Genomic DNA, 17,944 nt, shown 5'->3' on the forward strand with positions numbered 1-17,944 from the left:
TCAATCAGGCTAGATTAATGTCTATTACAATTAATATCTAATACAATATTAGAGTATGTGATGTTACTAGAGTCCTGTAGTAACAACAATTACTAGTTCCACTAAGAATTGCTTGAAAACGTACAGTGTTGTGCAGAATTCTTGAATGGCATGTACAATTACACCCAGCAGTTTGCAAAAAGCCATATGATGCAGAAAATTGATCCCTGATTGGGCGCCATGCACACCATTGCTGCAGCACTTCCAACCATCTTTCTAGATGCTTCTTTCACAAGACCGTTTTTTTAAAATATCTCATATATATTTTACATGCAAAAGTTTTATATGCAAAACTTTGCCAGACTCTGTTCACTAAATGTTTTCATTTGTGTGGATATAAATTCCTTTGTATTCTATTAATTTGCAAAAATGATTGCAATTGTAATGAATTGTGTTCTTCACCAGAGATTTAATCTGGTGTTAAATTTTTTAATTAATTTTTATTAAAGAACAAATAATATTTCTGATTATATATTATGTATTAAAGATGGTACTCATGTCTGTCCTTCCTATTTGAGAATAGAAACTGGATTATTTATTTTTGCAGCATCATAATATCTAGAACAATGCTTTTATCAGAGAAAACAGAATAAATGTTTACAAAATTACCTATATTGACCTAGAAGAGCAAGTTGTGTTCTATTTAATTTGAATCATGTATGCAATGTGTTATATATTGACTGAATACATAAATATGCATTTGGAAATAGATTTGATAAAATGTAGAAAATTTACCAATTGATTTCTTATTTATTCCTTTTTATGGGAAATTATTTTAGTTACCTTAAAGTAAACCTACCTACTACTTGTACACAAGCTGATTAACCTTAAGATTTTTTTATTATAATAGAGAATTAAGATGTGTGAAATTTAGATTTGCTTTTAAAAGTAAATTGGATTGGAGAGATAGTACTATAAGGTGCTTGCCTTGATGGCAGCTGACCTGGGTCCCATCCCTAGCACTGCAGAGTGTCCCTGAGCACAGAACCAGGAATGATCCATGAGCATAGGCAAGTATGCCTTTTAAAATTATTTTAGTGAGTCATAAAAATAGGCTCATCATCACAGAGGATATACTGTACCACTGTATCCCAAAGTTGACACCAAAAGATCTATTACTCTGCAGAAGGAAGTTCTGAGGTGGCTCAACCACTTACTGTCCTTGAACATCCTGTGCTTAAAACAGAGCAAGACTTACATAGGAGAGGCTCTGGGACTCAAAGACCTTCAGAAACATCCCTTTATTTTTAAACTCTACTCACACCGCATATGTCACACAAGTTATCACATGTGTCACTTAAGCTATTTTTAACTTCAATGCCATAAACTATAATGTAAGCTTTTTAAATTTTTATTCTGTTTAAAGATTATTAGAGGGTTATTTTATGTATTTCCTAGCATCATAACAATGTATACATATAACTAAAATTTAGATATGTGTTTGTACATATCTGTTTTTTTCACCTTTGTACCCAAAGTAACAAAGGTTTGTAAATAATGACTGTGTGATTTGTAGAACTCCAAACATAGTTAAGATATCCACTGGTGATCCCAACCTTCTGGAATTTATAATCTTGTACAGTTCTTTTTCCTGAAATATAGGCTTTCTATTTGCTGTTTGCCAAAAATGTGTGACTTGCTTGCCTAGTCTACATAGGATTCTTCCTTCTGTTTTGCTCACTATTCTTTCTCTTACCAAGCATGATGCAGCTCCAGCTATCATGTAGTGGGACTCAGTGGAGGAACCAAGAATGACCTTCAGTCAACAGACAAAAAGAGAGTTCTCTTTCAATAGCAACGGAGGAATGAAAGCTTGAGAACACTCATGTAAATCACCTTGAACAATGATTCTCTGAGAGCTGAGCCTTCAAATAAAAGTACATTCCTAATACATTCATTGCAATCCTATAAGTACTGAGCGAAATTGCCTAAAGATACTAAGGTAATCAATGCAAAATTACTTAAACCTCTAATTTGTGATTTTTAACTGATCAATGCAACTAATATAGTATTTAATAAATATATGTTGAATGAAATAATTGAGGCTTGAAGACTTATTTAAATCTGCTTGTGTCTGTCTAAGTTCAGATGCATATAGTAATATCCTGTTTACATTGTTTCCTATTGCTAGAGATTGGTTTTTTCATATATTAAACTGGATAATTAAATATTGTTTCTACCATTATTCCTTAATATATACATATAAGGATATATATGTATAATTTGCATCTATGAAAGAGGATAGCGCCAAATAGAAGAAAATATCATGTTTACTTAAAAAAAATGCAAGTTGAGACTAGCTTATGTTTACTTACAACAATCTCAATTCATGGACAGGAGTGATAATACAACACGAAGGGCACTTGCTCCTATACGACCTCAGTCTCTCACCCCATATGGGCCCCTAGCCCCAGGAGGAGTGATCTCTGAATACACAGCCAGGAACTCAGCTTAGCCCTGAACACCACTTGGGTGTGTTCCAAAAAACAGAAGAAAAACCCATAAAAATGTTTTTTAAAAAATCTCAATTTATAGTTGATCCACCAAAACTTAAATAAAATATTTGTGTATCTCATAAAAAAGTAAAAATATATATCTGCCTCAAATGTTTTATTTTACACTATTAATAAACATGCTGAATTTTTTAAAGAGCTTCCAGTTGCTCTAAATAACTCGTTCCTAATATAATACTGAATTGAGTGCTGAGACTGATCAAGGGGGCTGAATGCATTCTGTCAATATAGAAGTCTCAGGTTTGATCCTTGCACTAATAAATTCTCTCACCAAGAGCATTTCCCAAGCACAGAGTCAAGAGTAGGGCCCCAAGCACCACTGGTATGGTGTAATACTCCCCAAATTAAATAATGAATTGAAATTTCCAAAATAAACTTAATGTTATAAAATATATTAAATAATACATTTTTATAATACTGAAACAAATTTTCAATTTTTAGATAGATTGAATCATCATTTAGAATGCATATTTTTAAAATATCACTTAACTGGTAGACACATGTTAAAAGGAAAAAAGGTGTGGGGCCAGAGATGGCACAGAGGGTGAGGTGGTTGCCCTGCATGCTACTGACCCAGGTTCTATCCTTGGCATTCTTAGGGTCCTCCAAGCCTGGCCAGAAATAGTATCTGAGAATAGAGCCAGGAATAAGCCCTGAGCACCATCAGGTATAGCCTCAAACTCAAAAATGGATAAATAAATAATAAATAAATGAGGTAAAAAGCAAAAGGTGATCTATGTAATCCTCAAAAATTCATATAACATTGAAATTCTAGTTAATTTTTTACTAATATTTAAACACTTTGTTTCTTGTAGCTTGAGACATTAATCAACATATATACATTATTCTTTTTTCTTTAAAATAAGAACTCCTGAGAGAGAGTAAGAAGGAAATTGTCTGCCACAGAGGCAAGGATTGGGGTGGGGTGGAGATGGCAGGAGGGATACTGAGGACACTGGTGGTGGAAAATGTACACTATGGAGGGATGGGTGTTTGATCACTGTATGACTGAAATCAATTATGAAAGCTTTATAACTGTAATTCACAGTGATTCAAAAAAATAAAAATTTTAAAAATGTTAAAAATAAAAAGAAGATGTCCTTAATTTGAGTCTTCTTAAGTCGATCTCAAGGGGTAATACTGTTCAGGGCTATAAATCAGACATCTTTTGCAAGTTTCCTTTGACTATGATTATAAATTAGCTGCTTGAGAAATCTTCCACTTTATTTTATGGTTCAAAACTTTTGTTATAGTTATCTCCTTAAGGTCCACAAGACTAAAATTAAGATATTAACAAGGCTGAATTTCTCAGGAGGCTCAAAGAGAAGCATCAACTTCACACTTTTTTTTACTTATTTTCTTTTCATGCTTCCCATGTGCGTTCTGAATTTTCTAGCCAGCAATGGGTCAGGTTCTTAAAATACATCAAATATTCCTCTTTCTCTTCTTACACATCTATTTTCACTTTAAAAGTTTCTTCCTTTACTTTGGCGCTGGAAAAAAAAAAAAATGTGTGTGCTTTGAACTTGAAACAGCCGCGGCATACAGGGCCAGCCCCAGTCGGGGCCCGTGCTCGGCTCCGGCCGGCCGGGTTTTCGGCCCGGGCGCCCATGCCCCTGCAGAGCCGGTGGATGTGGAACAAGCGGGAACCAGAGACAGCTTTAGGAATTGGGGTTCCAGCAAGTGCTTGCACCCATGTATGGAGACTGTGAATTAAGCCTTTGCCCCACGCCGGCTATCGGAGGAAATAACCTTCCTTCTTGGTCTCTCTCCCCTCCGGGAGAAGGCGTGGTGTCCGACATTTTGTGGGTCCGTTGAGAAGGTATGAACTTTGGCGCGGAAAAAAAAAAAAATGTGTGTGCTTTGAACTTGAAACAGCCACGGGATACAGGGCCAGCCCCAGTCGGGGCCGCGCGGCCGCTACGGGGGCCGCGCGGCCGCTACGGCGGCCGCGCGACATTTTATCTCTTCATTCACATCAATGGAAAACTTATTATCAAATATTTCCCTATTAATAGAGCTGTATTCTTAGGGGATAAATTCCAACAAGAATAGTGAGTCTGTTTTGAAACTCTAAGAACAATAGTGAGTTATGTGTTGAAATCTGGAATGTAATCAAGGTAAAGAGAAAAGGAAGTGAAATTATCACTCACCTATGGGGTGGGTTGGGGGGTGAGGGGTTGTCTGTATACTGTTTTCTCTTTTGTTTGTTTGTCTGTTTTGTTTTTGCTTTTGTTTTTGTTTATATTGGTGGTGGAATATGGGCACTGGTTAAGGGATGGGTGTTTGAGCATTGTGTAACTGAGATATAAGCCTGAGAAGTTTGTAACTTTCCACTTGGTGATTCAATAAAATAAATTAAAAAAAAAAAAGTTTCTTCCTTTACATTGAGCCCACTTATATATTCTTCCTCCTATTTTTTAAATTCAATTTTAAATTTCTTGTATAATGTAACATTGCCACAAAGATGATACTAAGGTGTAAAGTGTAATATAAGAATATTTTGGAAAATGTTACTGTACATAAGGAATATTTAATATTCTACCTGTAAATAAAGTGGAATATACTTATACAGCCTTAAAAATTCAAAGAAAATAATTATTTAATAGGTAGACCTTGGAAATATTTCAGTGGAGATAATGTTTGAGTAGGTTTTTGTTAAATAATATTTTGATAGGCTAGATTGCAACTTTATTGATAATAAAGGAAATTTATTTTGTACTTGATATATCAGCTGAAGGCAACATGAGCTCATATTTCTATGGAGAAGAGGGTAGAGCAATTACAAAGAGTTTCCAAGTTACATTAAAGCCAACTTTCTTACCTATCATGAATACTAAGAACAAACATGTAATTTTATGATGCTTTATTCTGCTTTAAAAATATGAACATCAAGAGTTGATGGTCATAGAAGTCAAACATATCCAACAAAAATTGATAAAGCTCTTAATTATTTTCCAATATTTTAAATTGCTTTATTAAAGTATTTGGCTTATTATTGGTGTATACATTAAAATGTAAGGACTAGTTAAATTTATGTAAATTAAATGCTGAATACTTATAATCATGTAGCTGCCTTTTGCACACAAAATGTAATCTTGTAAAGGAAGGAATTTATAAAAATAACAAAGAAAAAATTACCTTTCGTCACTGTCTTTGCTTCTACTTTTTCTTTTTTCTCAATTTTATCCTTGTGAGTAGCTTAAACAAAAAATCTTTGTTAGTATATATTTTTAATAAATTTCAAGACTAAGGTTTTTCACCAATTTTATAGTCACCATATTATTGAATATTTTAAATAATAATGGAATTAATGAAACTAACATGAATAGAGACACCAAAACAAAAATATATAGACACAAATTTTTAAGATGGCATTTACATTTCAATAAATTATAACAGATGTATTTTTTCTTAAAAATTCATTGTTTCAAATAAATTTTCTAAAGGCTAATAGCAATGTTATAAAAATTGTCAAGATATAAAAATATACATAATTTTATCAGAAAGACACATTCTCTTTAATATTAATAATAATATCATAAAGTTTAGATTAAGAGACTAGTTGAGTAAGCATATGTGCATTAATCTATTCTTTTAAAAATTCAAAAATTCATCTATAACTAGTTTTCCCGAATCAGGAAGGATGATGCAAAAAAGTCTCAAGCACAATGCTCAATTAAAACCTAGTGAGCCCATGAAGGCAGAGATGATATGTGTAGAGTACTTTCTTTGCACACAGCAGACCCTGGTTCAATCCCTGTCACCACAAGTGGTCCACTGAGCCCATTTAAAGTGCCAAGCCAGGAGTAAGTTCTGAGACTTGGGTAAACAAACAAATGAACAAATAAAACAAAACAGTTCTAAGGTAGCCAACAGTTGAATGCCTCATGCCTCCTGAGTTACAGCTGCTCCATTCCTCAGTGTCCCAGCCATCTCCACTGCATTTGAAGTGACATGTCATAGCTTCATCAATGTTAGCCAAAAGAGCACTGTTTGCCATGCTAAATGGGCACAATTCACAAAATTTATGGCACTACTATCATAAATTATTCATGAAAAATAAAACTCTTAATTTGTTTATAGTAAATAAAAGAGCATTTACAATGCAGAATTTCATTTCTACATTTTAATTTGAAAATATTTTCTGTAACATTTAAAATTTAGTGACAATAAACTTTGTCTTTTTTTGTATTGTATGCAGCCACTGTGTACCTTGAAAAGAGTCATAAGAAACATCAGAGGATTCAATTTAATTGAACTATTCAGAACTTGATGCTAATACTTTAATAGAACTCTGAAGCAGAGAAAAAAGACCTGTTTCTTCAACAGAACAGAAACAATAGGTATATTGAAATTCATGGATATCATCACTAGTAATAATAAATTAAATAATAGCTATTGTTAAAATAATGAAGCAACTACAGAATGAAAAATATTTTAACTGGTCTGATTCCTAAATATCATAATAAAAAAGTCTAGCCAAGTGAAATTTTCATAAAGCAAGATAACTCAATAGACTGTGCTGTTTTGAACACATAATTCAGCTGAAATCTAATCCATATGTCCTAGACTTGGTCAAAATATAATTTTACCAAAATGGTAAATTATAGTTCTTTTTATTTATACATTGAAATAGGTTTTAATATATTAGATTTAATTAAATGCTAGTTTAAAACAAATATTAAAATCTTAGAAATATGAGCAACACTTTAATTAATCTCTGGATAATAGTTCAACATATATAAAAAGAATATCAACAAATTTAGTCACAATAAAAATTCAAAAATCTAGATGCACACACTAGCATTCACACATATGCTGATGTGTGTCCGCTTATACAGACAGAAACCCTAAACCCTAACATTAATCATAAAACTAATTAATAAAATGTCTGAAAAAGATAGTTCAGGAAATTGCACCAAATTTATAGGCATACATATATTCAGGAGAACCAAGTAATAAGCATGGACATCTACAAAAAATCATGCAGAATTAAAAAAATGATACTTAAATTTTTCAATCTTCAAATTGTTAAAAGATATAGCCAAAGAAAATACATATAGTTAAATTCTTTGCAGCTTCTGAAAGTAAATAAGACAAATATCTATTTACTAGTAATGATCTTTAGGATATATGTTAAATTATAAAAGCAATATAGGGCATGATAAATTTTATGAATATAAGGAAAATAGATAGGTACATGTTAGATCTCTAAATATACACATAAAGCTTATGCAGAAGAATAGCTTCTGCATTTATGTATAGTTGTGGTTAATGGACTGATGTAAAGTAAGAATTTGGGAGCAAGGCAAGAAGAAGCTTTCACACTGTATCTTCATAAAGTCAACATAGACTCTATTGCCTATTCTCAATAAATAAATACTTATTAAAGCAATGTAGGAGGTTCAATTAAAAGGAAATCTAAGAATACAAATCAAAATAATAAAATGTAAGGGCAGAAAGATAGTGTAGGGATGGAGTCACTTGCTTTGTACATTATTGACCTGGGTAGAATCAGCACTGTAGATGGTCCCATGCACTCTGCCAGGAGTGACCCTAAGCACAGAGTTAGGAGTAAGTCCTATGCACAGCTGGGTATTATCCCCCAAAATAAGAAAATAATATTTCTAAGGTTTCTTTACATTTAATTGAAAAATATTTTCTTAAAAGTTATGCTCAATTTTGGTTGCGTCAGTTTCAAAGTTGTTAAGTGAAATTTGATAGTTTTTTGTTTTTGCTTGGTTCGGTGTCAGACCTACAATGCTCCAGTGCTACTCCCAGCTCTGTGCTCACTCAGGTGTCACTCCTGGTGGTACTCTAGGCACATGAACTTTTAAGGATCAAAATCTGAGTCAGCTGCATGTAAGGCAAGAACCCTTTTGCCGTATTATGTCTCTGGCAGAAATTTGCTGTTTCTAGGCAGAAAAGAAAAAGGGTCTTACTTTTCAAATTTTCTTTAATCCAGAAATTGCTCTTTTTGATTTAATATTAAGAAAATATCAAAAAATTAACTAGATTTCTAAAAAATGGTGCATATACCAGAGTATAAAATCATCAATAAAAATAATGCCATACCTTTCTTGTCAGGTTTTTCTTTTACTTTGTCTCTGTCTTTATCTTTATCTCTTTGTGTGACTGAAAAGAAATAGAAAATACTTTTCATTTAAATAATAATAACATTTTTATATCAAAAAAATTACTGTGGTTTGGAAATCTTTCTTCAGTTTGAGGTTTTACATTTTGAGGCTTAAATATTAGTTATAGGTTTTTTATTTTTTATCTTCAACTCACACCAAAACAAGGTCGGTTACAGAGGTAACAATAATCTTCAGCTTTTCTACACCTTTAAATTCAACTTAAGAATTGGAAAGGGACCCTCTGCTCCTAAAGACTATGATTCGAGAGGTCTTCTAACCCATTTTGGCACCCAGAGCGGCTTCTTACAGAAATGCATCTAGTCTGTGAACTGAGCTAAAATATCAGAAATCCAAAACTTCATTCTCAGCAATGAAAAGAAATTATTAAATGATGCCTTTTCAGCAGGCCTGATTGCTGATTACACTGTGGTATGAAGTCCACATACCACAGTGCTGTGTGCTCAGGGATCATATTTATTGGGGTGCCAAGGTTTGAATCTGGGTCAGTATTCTATAGAGCAAGTGCCCTATCTGTTGTACTATCTCTCTGACCCATTCCACACAATATTTGTAAAGTATATTTTCCTACAATAACACCAAATACTCTTCAAGAAAATAATATTTAATAAGAAGTATGATCCAGTTAGTATAACATGATTCAAGTTGAAATTATAACTTTACCCCACAAATTAGTTCTAATTCTCATTAATAGCACTTCCAATTATCCAAACTAGGAACATGAACTCATTCAGCTTATGTTTCTCTTTGGTTCACTCTCCAAACTCTTTCAAACCTACTTCACTTAATATCCCTCTTGCCCATATCCTTTATCTGATATTAATTTCCTACTTATTATTTATTTACACAAAGGTGCTTAAAGTGGGCCTGAAATGTGTTAACATCTCTGCTAGGCAAGTGTACTCTATCTCTATCATTATGTCAGCCAGCCGGTGGAGGAGGGATGCTAAGCTTATAATTTCAAAGATAGTCCGTCATAATCAGTAAAGTTGCTATGAAGAAAATATTCATGATGGGATGTTGATGTACAAACTGAGACCTAAGCTTCGTATTAGGACAGCCTCCTTAAAGAAGTATCATTTATAGAGTTAAACTATAAAAATTAACCCAGTAAGGAAATGGGAAGTAGAAAGGGGAAATTATCATTTCAAATTTGGAGTAGATTTCCTTGGAATATTATCTTGATTAGTCACCTGAAGCTTCAGATTTACAATTTTCATTCAGAATACCTTTCTAACATCACTGTATCACTATCATCCATTGTTCATCAATTTGCTTGAGAGGGCAAAAATATGAGTTTACCACAAACCTGTTACAAATATTAGCATATAATTCATTGTTTAGAACGGGGATGTATCACATGCTAGATGCTATATCAAATAGAAGAATGGCATTGCTCTAGTCATCTTAGAATTGCTTAGCAATCCAAATCTTCCCTACCAAGAATTTCCTCTTGAAGATTATATTCCAGTTAAAGTAAGCTGCTCGCAGGTCCACAAGCCCACAATGTAGCCTTCTAAAGTCAACTATGCCTGCGTTCTTCTCCATAGATTTCTCACTCTCACATTTCCTCTCTTCCATGGAACCCTCAGTTCTGCCTCCTCCTGTGCAGAAGCTATTTGGTATCTCCTTGTTTCATACATCATGTGCATAATTCTACTTAAACTAATAATAATACAGCTGTTTATACATAGCATTGCTCACAGGCAAATTTATTAATGTAGTTTTTCCATCAGAGTTCAAAATATGACTTTGTAGAGTAAACAAAATTCTAAACTAGTATAAAAGCAATTCATCTTATAGTGTAATCTATTTATTAATGATGTGGTACGTTAATAGAAGTCATAGCTTGCTTAGTTTTTTTTCCAATTTTTTTTAATTACTGAAACAAAACCCAGTGAGAAACAGGAGAAAAACCCTTAGAACATCTCAATACTATTTACTTTCTGCACTTAATGTTTTTTTAAATGATGCTTAGTTACTAGATTCAATAAAAATATCTCACAAAATAAGGTAAGGACATCAGCATTCACATATGACCACAAGTCGCTTATTTCTGTCTCTTTGTAGCACAGTTAATTAAGCTAAAAACCAAAAAGAACTTCTTGGCAAAAACAAAGCCTCTTTTAAAGGTTCTCTGGGGGGAACCAAGTTTGTATGAGATAAGCTGTGCTTTTGGAACTGTGATTGGCAAGACCCCCTGGAGAGCAAGTAATCTGTGTCTCTGCTTCCATGAAGAACCGGACCTCCCCCCACCTCAGACAGCTGCTTGTCCGTTTCAGGAAAGGAGTCACCAATTGATGTGTTCATGGACATAAAGGAGGAGAAAATGAACAAAAATATTAAAAAAGCGAGGGGACTAAATTTGGTTTCAAATGAGTAATATTGCCTCCTTGTTCCTATTTTGCTGGGAGGATATAAGGTTCCTCCCAGTCTAAAATTCGATTTTTCAGCATGGTCTTATATGCTGGAGTTTTGTTAGCGCCCTCAGAAATGACACCACAACACTGCTTTATGAAGCAGCTGGACCCATGTGCTCTCAGGGGCTGTTCAAATGGCACAAAGCCACAAATATTTCTTGGATGGAGACTACAGACTTTGGCATCAGTGAGCTGAAATTCCAAGTTTTGAAATTTCCTTTAGCAAAACAGTGGGACCATCAGCAACTGCCTTAATAATCAACTAAAATAAAGACTATCTCAATAGCAACCAAATTTGCCTACTTCTCTTTGTTTAGGACCCACAACCAAAAGTTCTCATATGGAAGAAGATAAAAGCTCCCTCCTTGTGGCCAGCTGTTTGACAAGTTATCTATCTTGGCTCGGCCAGTTATAGCTCAGGACAAAATAAGCGTTTTGCACCTGCTAGAGCTTAATTTGTTTGTCATCCTTATTTACAAGGAACAAAAGTCCCTTTGGTATGCTGATAATTAAAAACAAATGGAATTCAACAGTCGAAGCAGCCCTGATGTTTGGCATCTGAGTTGGCATGGACCCGCTGTTTCTGTTACTTGCCCAGACTCTGACCTTTCTCTGACCAGAACAATCAACTCTGAGGCTTATCTCAGCCTCCCCATATGGTCCCTCTCCAGCCCCCTGCAAGCTGTGCTGAGTGCCTTCACAGCACATGGGCAGGTCCTGTGTACTTTCCTCAAGTGTATCACTGTTCACAGTTCACCTGATCCTGTGACTCTTATCAGGCAAAAGCATCACGTGGGGTCAAGCACTGGGATCAGGTCACCAAGCTCTTAGAGCTATTTGCTGATCTATCTGCCCCTGTTCAAAAATCAAGGTCAATGTTTTTATGACTCTATTCCACTTAATTGAAGAAGCATTACAACACTATATACATTTTAGCTGTACATCCTTCAAAATCAATATATGTGTAAACTATATTAAATTTACAACCAAAAGCTTGATTTTTCTATAATAGTTTGTAGATAAATTTGCTCAACCAAAGTTCCATAATTCTTACTTCATTTCAGACTAATCTCAGGTGCCCGAGAAACATGATCAATAAAATTTCTGAGCTAAATTGGAAATTAAGGTGTAAGGTAGCTCCTTTGGGCTGGCATCATTATATTTACACTGTTCCCAGCAACAACAACAACAAAAACAGAGAAATGGGCAGATTAAACCCATACTCAGAAATTTTTGGCTTAGGTTTGCAGATATGACAATGTGTGTCGGAGACCAGCCCTACTAATTATTCTGGCAATCCACCATACCCAAAAATGAGCTCCTCTGTTCTTCTCTACAAACACTGTGTTCTGTGACTCTGAAGACAAGATGGTTACTTTGAGAGCATGAGTTCACCAAGTCCAACTTGCTGCTTTTCCCAGACACTTCACTATGTCTTTCCATTGACTGGGTCTCCTTAATCAGCAGTGAGACCCAATATTCCATGTTATGCAAATTCCAAAAGAAATCAGGTGAATGAGCAAGGCATCATTATAACTCTATATTGCAAAGTAATTTGAAGAGTATGGTTGTCTAAAACAGATATTAATGACTTGCCTACTTTTCATATTCAAGGACTTTAGTTATGGGAATTATAAACTTTTTAAAACTTTATTATTTCGGTTTTTGCCCACACGTAGTGTTATTCAGGATTTCTTTCTGGGTCTGAATTTAGTGAACACTCCTGGAGGGCTCAGAGGACCATCTGGTGTGTTGGGAATGGCGCCGAGGTCAACCCTGTGCAATGCAAAAGCCCTACTTGCTGTACTGCCACTCTAGCCACCTTTTAAAACTTTATTTTAAACATTCTTTCTTTTGCTACCCTCTCTGAAAATGGTTCGTGTAACTAATTTTGAGTGCAAGCCAGTTTTTGGTAACTAATTTGCAGAATTTTTATTCCAGTGTAAGTCAAAATGATCTACATCTTTAAGCTTTATTCAAGAACTCGATAGAAAAACTGATGAGCAGAGAATCTTCTCAAGGACTCCATTATTCAGTTTCCTTAAAGGAATCATTCTTTTTTCCCCTTCCTTTAGTGAAAAAAAAACTAAGCGTACAATCAGTCTGAATTTCTTTATCCATGGATAAAAAAACACAGACTCAGAAGAATTAATGGAACAACTAAATATTAATATAGTTATCAGATTGCTAGATGTGCTCTTTCACCAGTATTATGTTGCTCTGTCCATTTTAAGTCCCTTCCAATTAAACTTATCATGAGGAAAATATGTGCTGATTGGATTCCTCAAGCAGAATGCCTACAAATTAACCTACACTGATATAGACATGTCTTTCTCATAATAAAATTCCATTTATTTACATATTAAAGTGAAGATTAGGCAAATTATTTCAAGTTACAAAGCTCATCTGATACATATGCTTTGAATCACAGATAAGGTTTTTTGAATTCTAAAATCATTAGTTTTACTCTCAAATCACATTTAATTCTGTGGGTAATTTCCTCCTTCTCCTGGGGCTGCATAGCCACCATCAGAGCCTTCATCATTTCCCCTAAGTAAACAATCACCTGGAGCAGGTGAGACATAGCTTGATGGAGACTCTGCTCTCATTTTCCAGGTTTATCTTGCATAGTCCCAGCGAAGACAAAAAAATATGCTTTAGACTTTAAGGAGTCATTAAGTATACCGAAGAGAATGTAAAAGCAAAAGTGTACAATGCAAAAGTGGGGTAAATGAATGTGTGGGCTTTGAGAGCATTTTTATAAAGGGTTCCAAGATACTTCAATACACTTTAATGTCCTGGCCTCTTTGACTTTGAATCTCATCTTCAGCTAAATCCCTCGCCAGTCTGTGCTTCCATTCTATGATTGTTTCCCAGAAACAAGCTGAAGCAAGTCAATTAGGATCTCTGTTCTAAATTAGCCCTTTTAAAATGTTCCTTTGACTTTTGTATGTGATAATGTCATAGGTCATATTGAGTCACCTCAAAAACATATGGAGAAGTCCTAAAATTCCTATACTATACCTCATAAAGGTAATCAAATTAAAGAAAAGTCACTAGAATCAGGCCCTTGTTCCTTATGACTAGTGTGTGTGCTCATGAAAAACTTAGAAACAGAATAAGAGATACACAGAAGGATGACACAGAAAGTACCATGTAAAGATGAAGGAAGAGATTGGAGAAATTCATCTGGAAGTCCAGTACTTAGTTCCAGTACAGCATGAAAAACTGGAAGAAGTATGAAAACAGTCTCGCTTACAACCCTCTTAGGAAAGCAATCATGTTGAAACTTGTGGACTTAGCTAATATTCACTGGTATCATTTGTATCACTTGTCATCCCTTTGTTCATCTATTTGCTGGAGCAGGCGCCAGTGATGTCTCCATTCGTTCCTGTCACATGCTAGTGTAGCCCAATGGCATTTGCTCACTCCAGGAACATGAAGAATATCACAACCTCTCCTTACTTGTCTTTCCCAACACTACCGTATTGGGGGCTCTTTCAGGGTTATGGGAATGAGGCCTATTATTGTTACTGTTTTTTGTAGCTTGCCAGGCTCTGCCATGTAGCTAATATTACTATAGGACGATTAAGTTCTATTATTTTAAGTCATCCAAGTTTAGATACTTTGTTCTAGAAGTCCTAGGAAACCAATACTTAAAATGATAAGACTTCTCTTTTGCTTCTTTAATGAACTTCCCACCTGATTCTCTAAGACCTCATTTGATATAGACCTTACATCTTTACTCTGGATCAAACTGGACACCTCCATCCAAAACTAAAGCATTACCAGAAAATTTCAGTCAGAGCTACTTAACAACTGAGGTAGCTAGCAACTCCTCGGGATAATTTCTCAGAGACATTAACACAGAGTACTTAATGGTACAACTGAAGTTGCTTTTACAGACCTCTCAGTGAACTAAGGTTATTTTTCATTCAAATTTTAGTGTTCAATATGGTATTTGGCACACTGTTACTGACACTGTCATCCCATTGCTCATCGATTTGCTCGAGTGGGCACCAGTAACATCTCACAAAAATCCATTGTGAGACTTGCTGTTACTGTTTTTGGCATATTGAATACGTCATGGGTAGCTTGCCAGGTTCTGCTGTGCGCTTGAGATTCTCTCTGTAGCTTGCCGGGATCTCTGAGAGGGACAGAGGAATCAAACCTGGGCCGGCCACATGCAGGGAAAACACCCTACCCACTCTGCTATTGCTACAGCCCATTTGGCACAAAGTGCTATAAATTAATTAATATGATTTATTATCTAGTGGCTATGATTAGTTATTCAATTTATACCATTTGTTAGAATATACCTATTCCCATTGGCTAACCACTCAATGTTGACCACATATCATCAATCAAAACTTATTGCCATGTATGAATTTCCTCCCAATTTCTGAGTCCAACTCTTTACCCAAACATTAATGATCTAAGCCAAAATGAGGCAGAACAGAAAAGCCAGGATTCTGTCAAACATATGTAATCTATTGTCAAAAGGGACAACCTGTTGAAACCAGACTCATTGTAATATGGCTACTATATTGCCCTTAAAGGACTTTTTGCCAATGATAATACTCTCAGTACCAACACAGTTCTGGGGCAGACCATGTGTGAACAAAAAATGGGAGATCATTGTTCTCTCCTTAGAACTCAGATACCCTGTCCCACAGTTATTAGAACCCAATAAGAACCCAAGCAGTTGAATTTCCCAGTGTGATCCTCCTTCTATTAGACTATTCACTTTCACTGCTTGAGAGTATACATTTTCTTTTATGTTCAGTTTTGCTAGTGTTGCTACTGCCTGGGTGCTGAAATACTTTTTCATGACATACGCAGGAGCCTGAGAGTCCTCTGAAGCAGAAGCTGCAATTTGGGATACCAGCAATAGATGCCGTGGGTTAGCTGTTGTTCTTAAGCATGAATTAGACACGTTTTGTCTAGGAGTCATTCAGGACAGTGTATATTTTGTCTAATGAATAAATGACATCTCAATAACTAAATAAAAACAAATAATACCTGAAATAGTCCATGACATTTGTGATTATAAAAAAAACCTACAAGGTAATATCTCCCCTATTAAAGTTATATTTAAGAAAAAATGAATGACAATATACAATGTCACTATCACTGTCATCTCGTTGCTCATCAGTTTGCTCGAGCAGGCACCAGTAGTCTCCATTGTGAGACTTGTTACTATTTTTGGCATATCAAATATGCCAGAGGTAGCCTTCCAGGCTCTGCTGTGCAAGCGAGATACTCTCGGTAGCTGGCCAGGCTCTCCAAGAGGGGCAGAGGAACTGAATCTGGGTCGGCCACGTGTAAGGTGAACGCCCTACCGCTGCGCTATTGCTCCAGCCCAATATACAATGTACTATCAGTCTTATTTAATTAGAGGTTTTATTTTTCTTTTCTCTTGTATTTTTGGTGCCACAGAAGGTGGTGCCCAGGGCTTACTTTTGACTCTGAACTAAGGATCACATCTCCAAGGTTTGAAACTGTGTAAGGTGGTAGGGATCAAACCTGTGTTAGCTGAATGCAAAGCACATACCTTTCCAGATGTGATATATCTCCAATCCTAAAGTATTTTTCTTTTGTAAATTTTTTGAATATTGGTTTACAACTACAGAAGAGCCTGGCAAGATTCCCGTGGCATATTCGATATGCCAAATATAGTAATAATAAAAGATCTCATTTCCCTGACCCTGAAAAGAGCCTCCAATCATTGGGAAAAACGAGTAAGAAGAGGCTGCTAAAATCTCAGGGCTGGAATGAATAGAGATGTCAGTGGCGCCCGCTTGAATAAACAGATGAACAACAAGATGACAATGATACAGTGATACGGTGATAAAACTACATATAGATTTTAGGTATATAGATTGCAGTTTGACATGCTTTGCATTGATATTGATATAATATGTACCAGTACCTAATTGTCATTCATCCACCCACTGAATTTGCCATTTCATTTATTCATTTATTTTGCAGTCATATAAACAGCAGTCATATAAACAGAGAGTCTCTTGCCCGCACGCCTGGCTGTCTTCCCCGGGGCCCCTCGAAGGGGACGGGCTCCAGCTTCCCTCCCCACCCTGAGCAGAACTCCCGGTGGCCGAAGACCACTGGAACCTAGCTACAGCCATGCTGGAGGCCCCTCTCCACATTTTCAGACAGGACTCATTCATGAAGGTATCGGTAGAGGAACCCAGGTGTGTGTAATTCCATCAACAACCCACATCCAGAGAGAGACTTAAAAGCAAGCTCCCAGAAGCAATATCTTTAGCTTTCTTCTCCCTCTGGGAGAAACTGGCAATCTTCTGAGAGTTTGCAGCCCACATGGGACAGCCTTGCAAGCTTCCCAATGGTATATTCATATGCAAAATCCAGTAACAAGCTGGATCTCATTCCCCTGACCCTGAAAAGCCCCCAGTGCAACATCGTTAGGAGGGCCAAGTAGATATGGACTTCTAAGATCTCAGGGAAAGAACGAAATGAGATGTTACTGAGCCCACCCGAGAAATCGGTGATTAACAGGATATTGTGATCATGATCGTGATAAAGAGCAGTATCTTCAGAGAAGGGAAGGAGCCAGAGAATGGAAATTTTTAAAAATTAAAGAATAAAGGCAGATACTTTTAGATTGAACGATAGCACAGCGGGTAGGGCATTTGCCTTGCACACAGCTGACCCAAGTTCAGTTCCTCTGTCCCTCTCAGAGAGCCTGGCAAGCTGCCGAAAGTATTCCGCCCACACAGCAGAGCCTGGCAAGCTCCCCATGGCATATTCGATATGCCCAAAACAGTAACAAGTC

General features: G+C 35.8%; 1 protein-coding gene across 10 annotated transcripts in view; it reads right to left on the reverse strand.

The window, feature by feature from the left end:
* The window catches only part of TRDN (triadin), a 417,254-nt gene that overhangs the window by 297,050 nt on the left and 102,260 nt on the right, over window positions 1–17,944 (reverse strand). For all 10 annotated transcript variants that reach the window (XM_055136162.1, XM_055136157.1, XM_055136159.1 and 7 more), the window contains exons 6-7: window positions 8,631–8,690; window positions 5,694–5,753 (exon numbers count right to left, since the gene is read on the reverse strand). In XM_055136162.1, coding sequence (XP_054992137.1) covers window positions 5,694–5,753; window positions 8,631–8,690 — 120 coding nt within the window. The remainder of the gene's footprint in view (window positions 1–5,693; window positions 5,754–8,630; window positions 8,691–17,944) is intronic.

This window comes from Sorex araneus, chromosome 4 (genome assembly GCF_027595985.1).
Source record: "Sorex araneus isolate mSorAra2 chromosome 4, mSorAra2.pri, whole genome shotgun sequence".
Classification (NCBI taxonomy): Eukaryota; Metazoa; Chordata; class Mammalia; order Eulipotyphla; family Soricidae; genus Sorex; species Sorex araneus.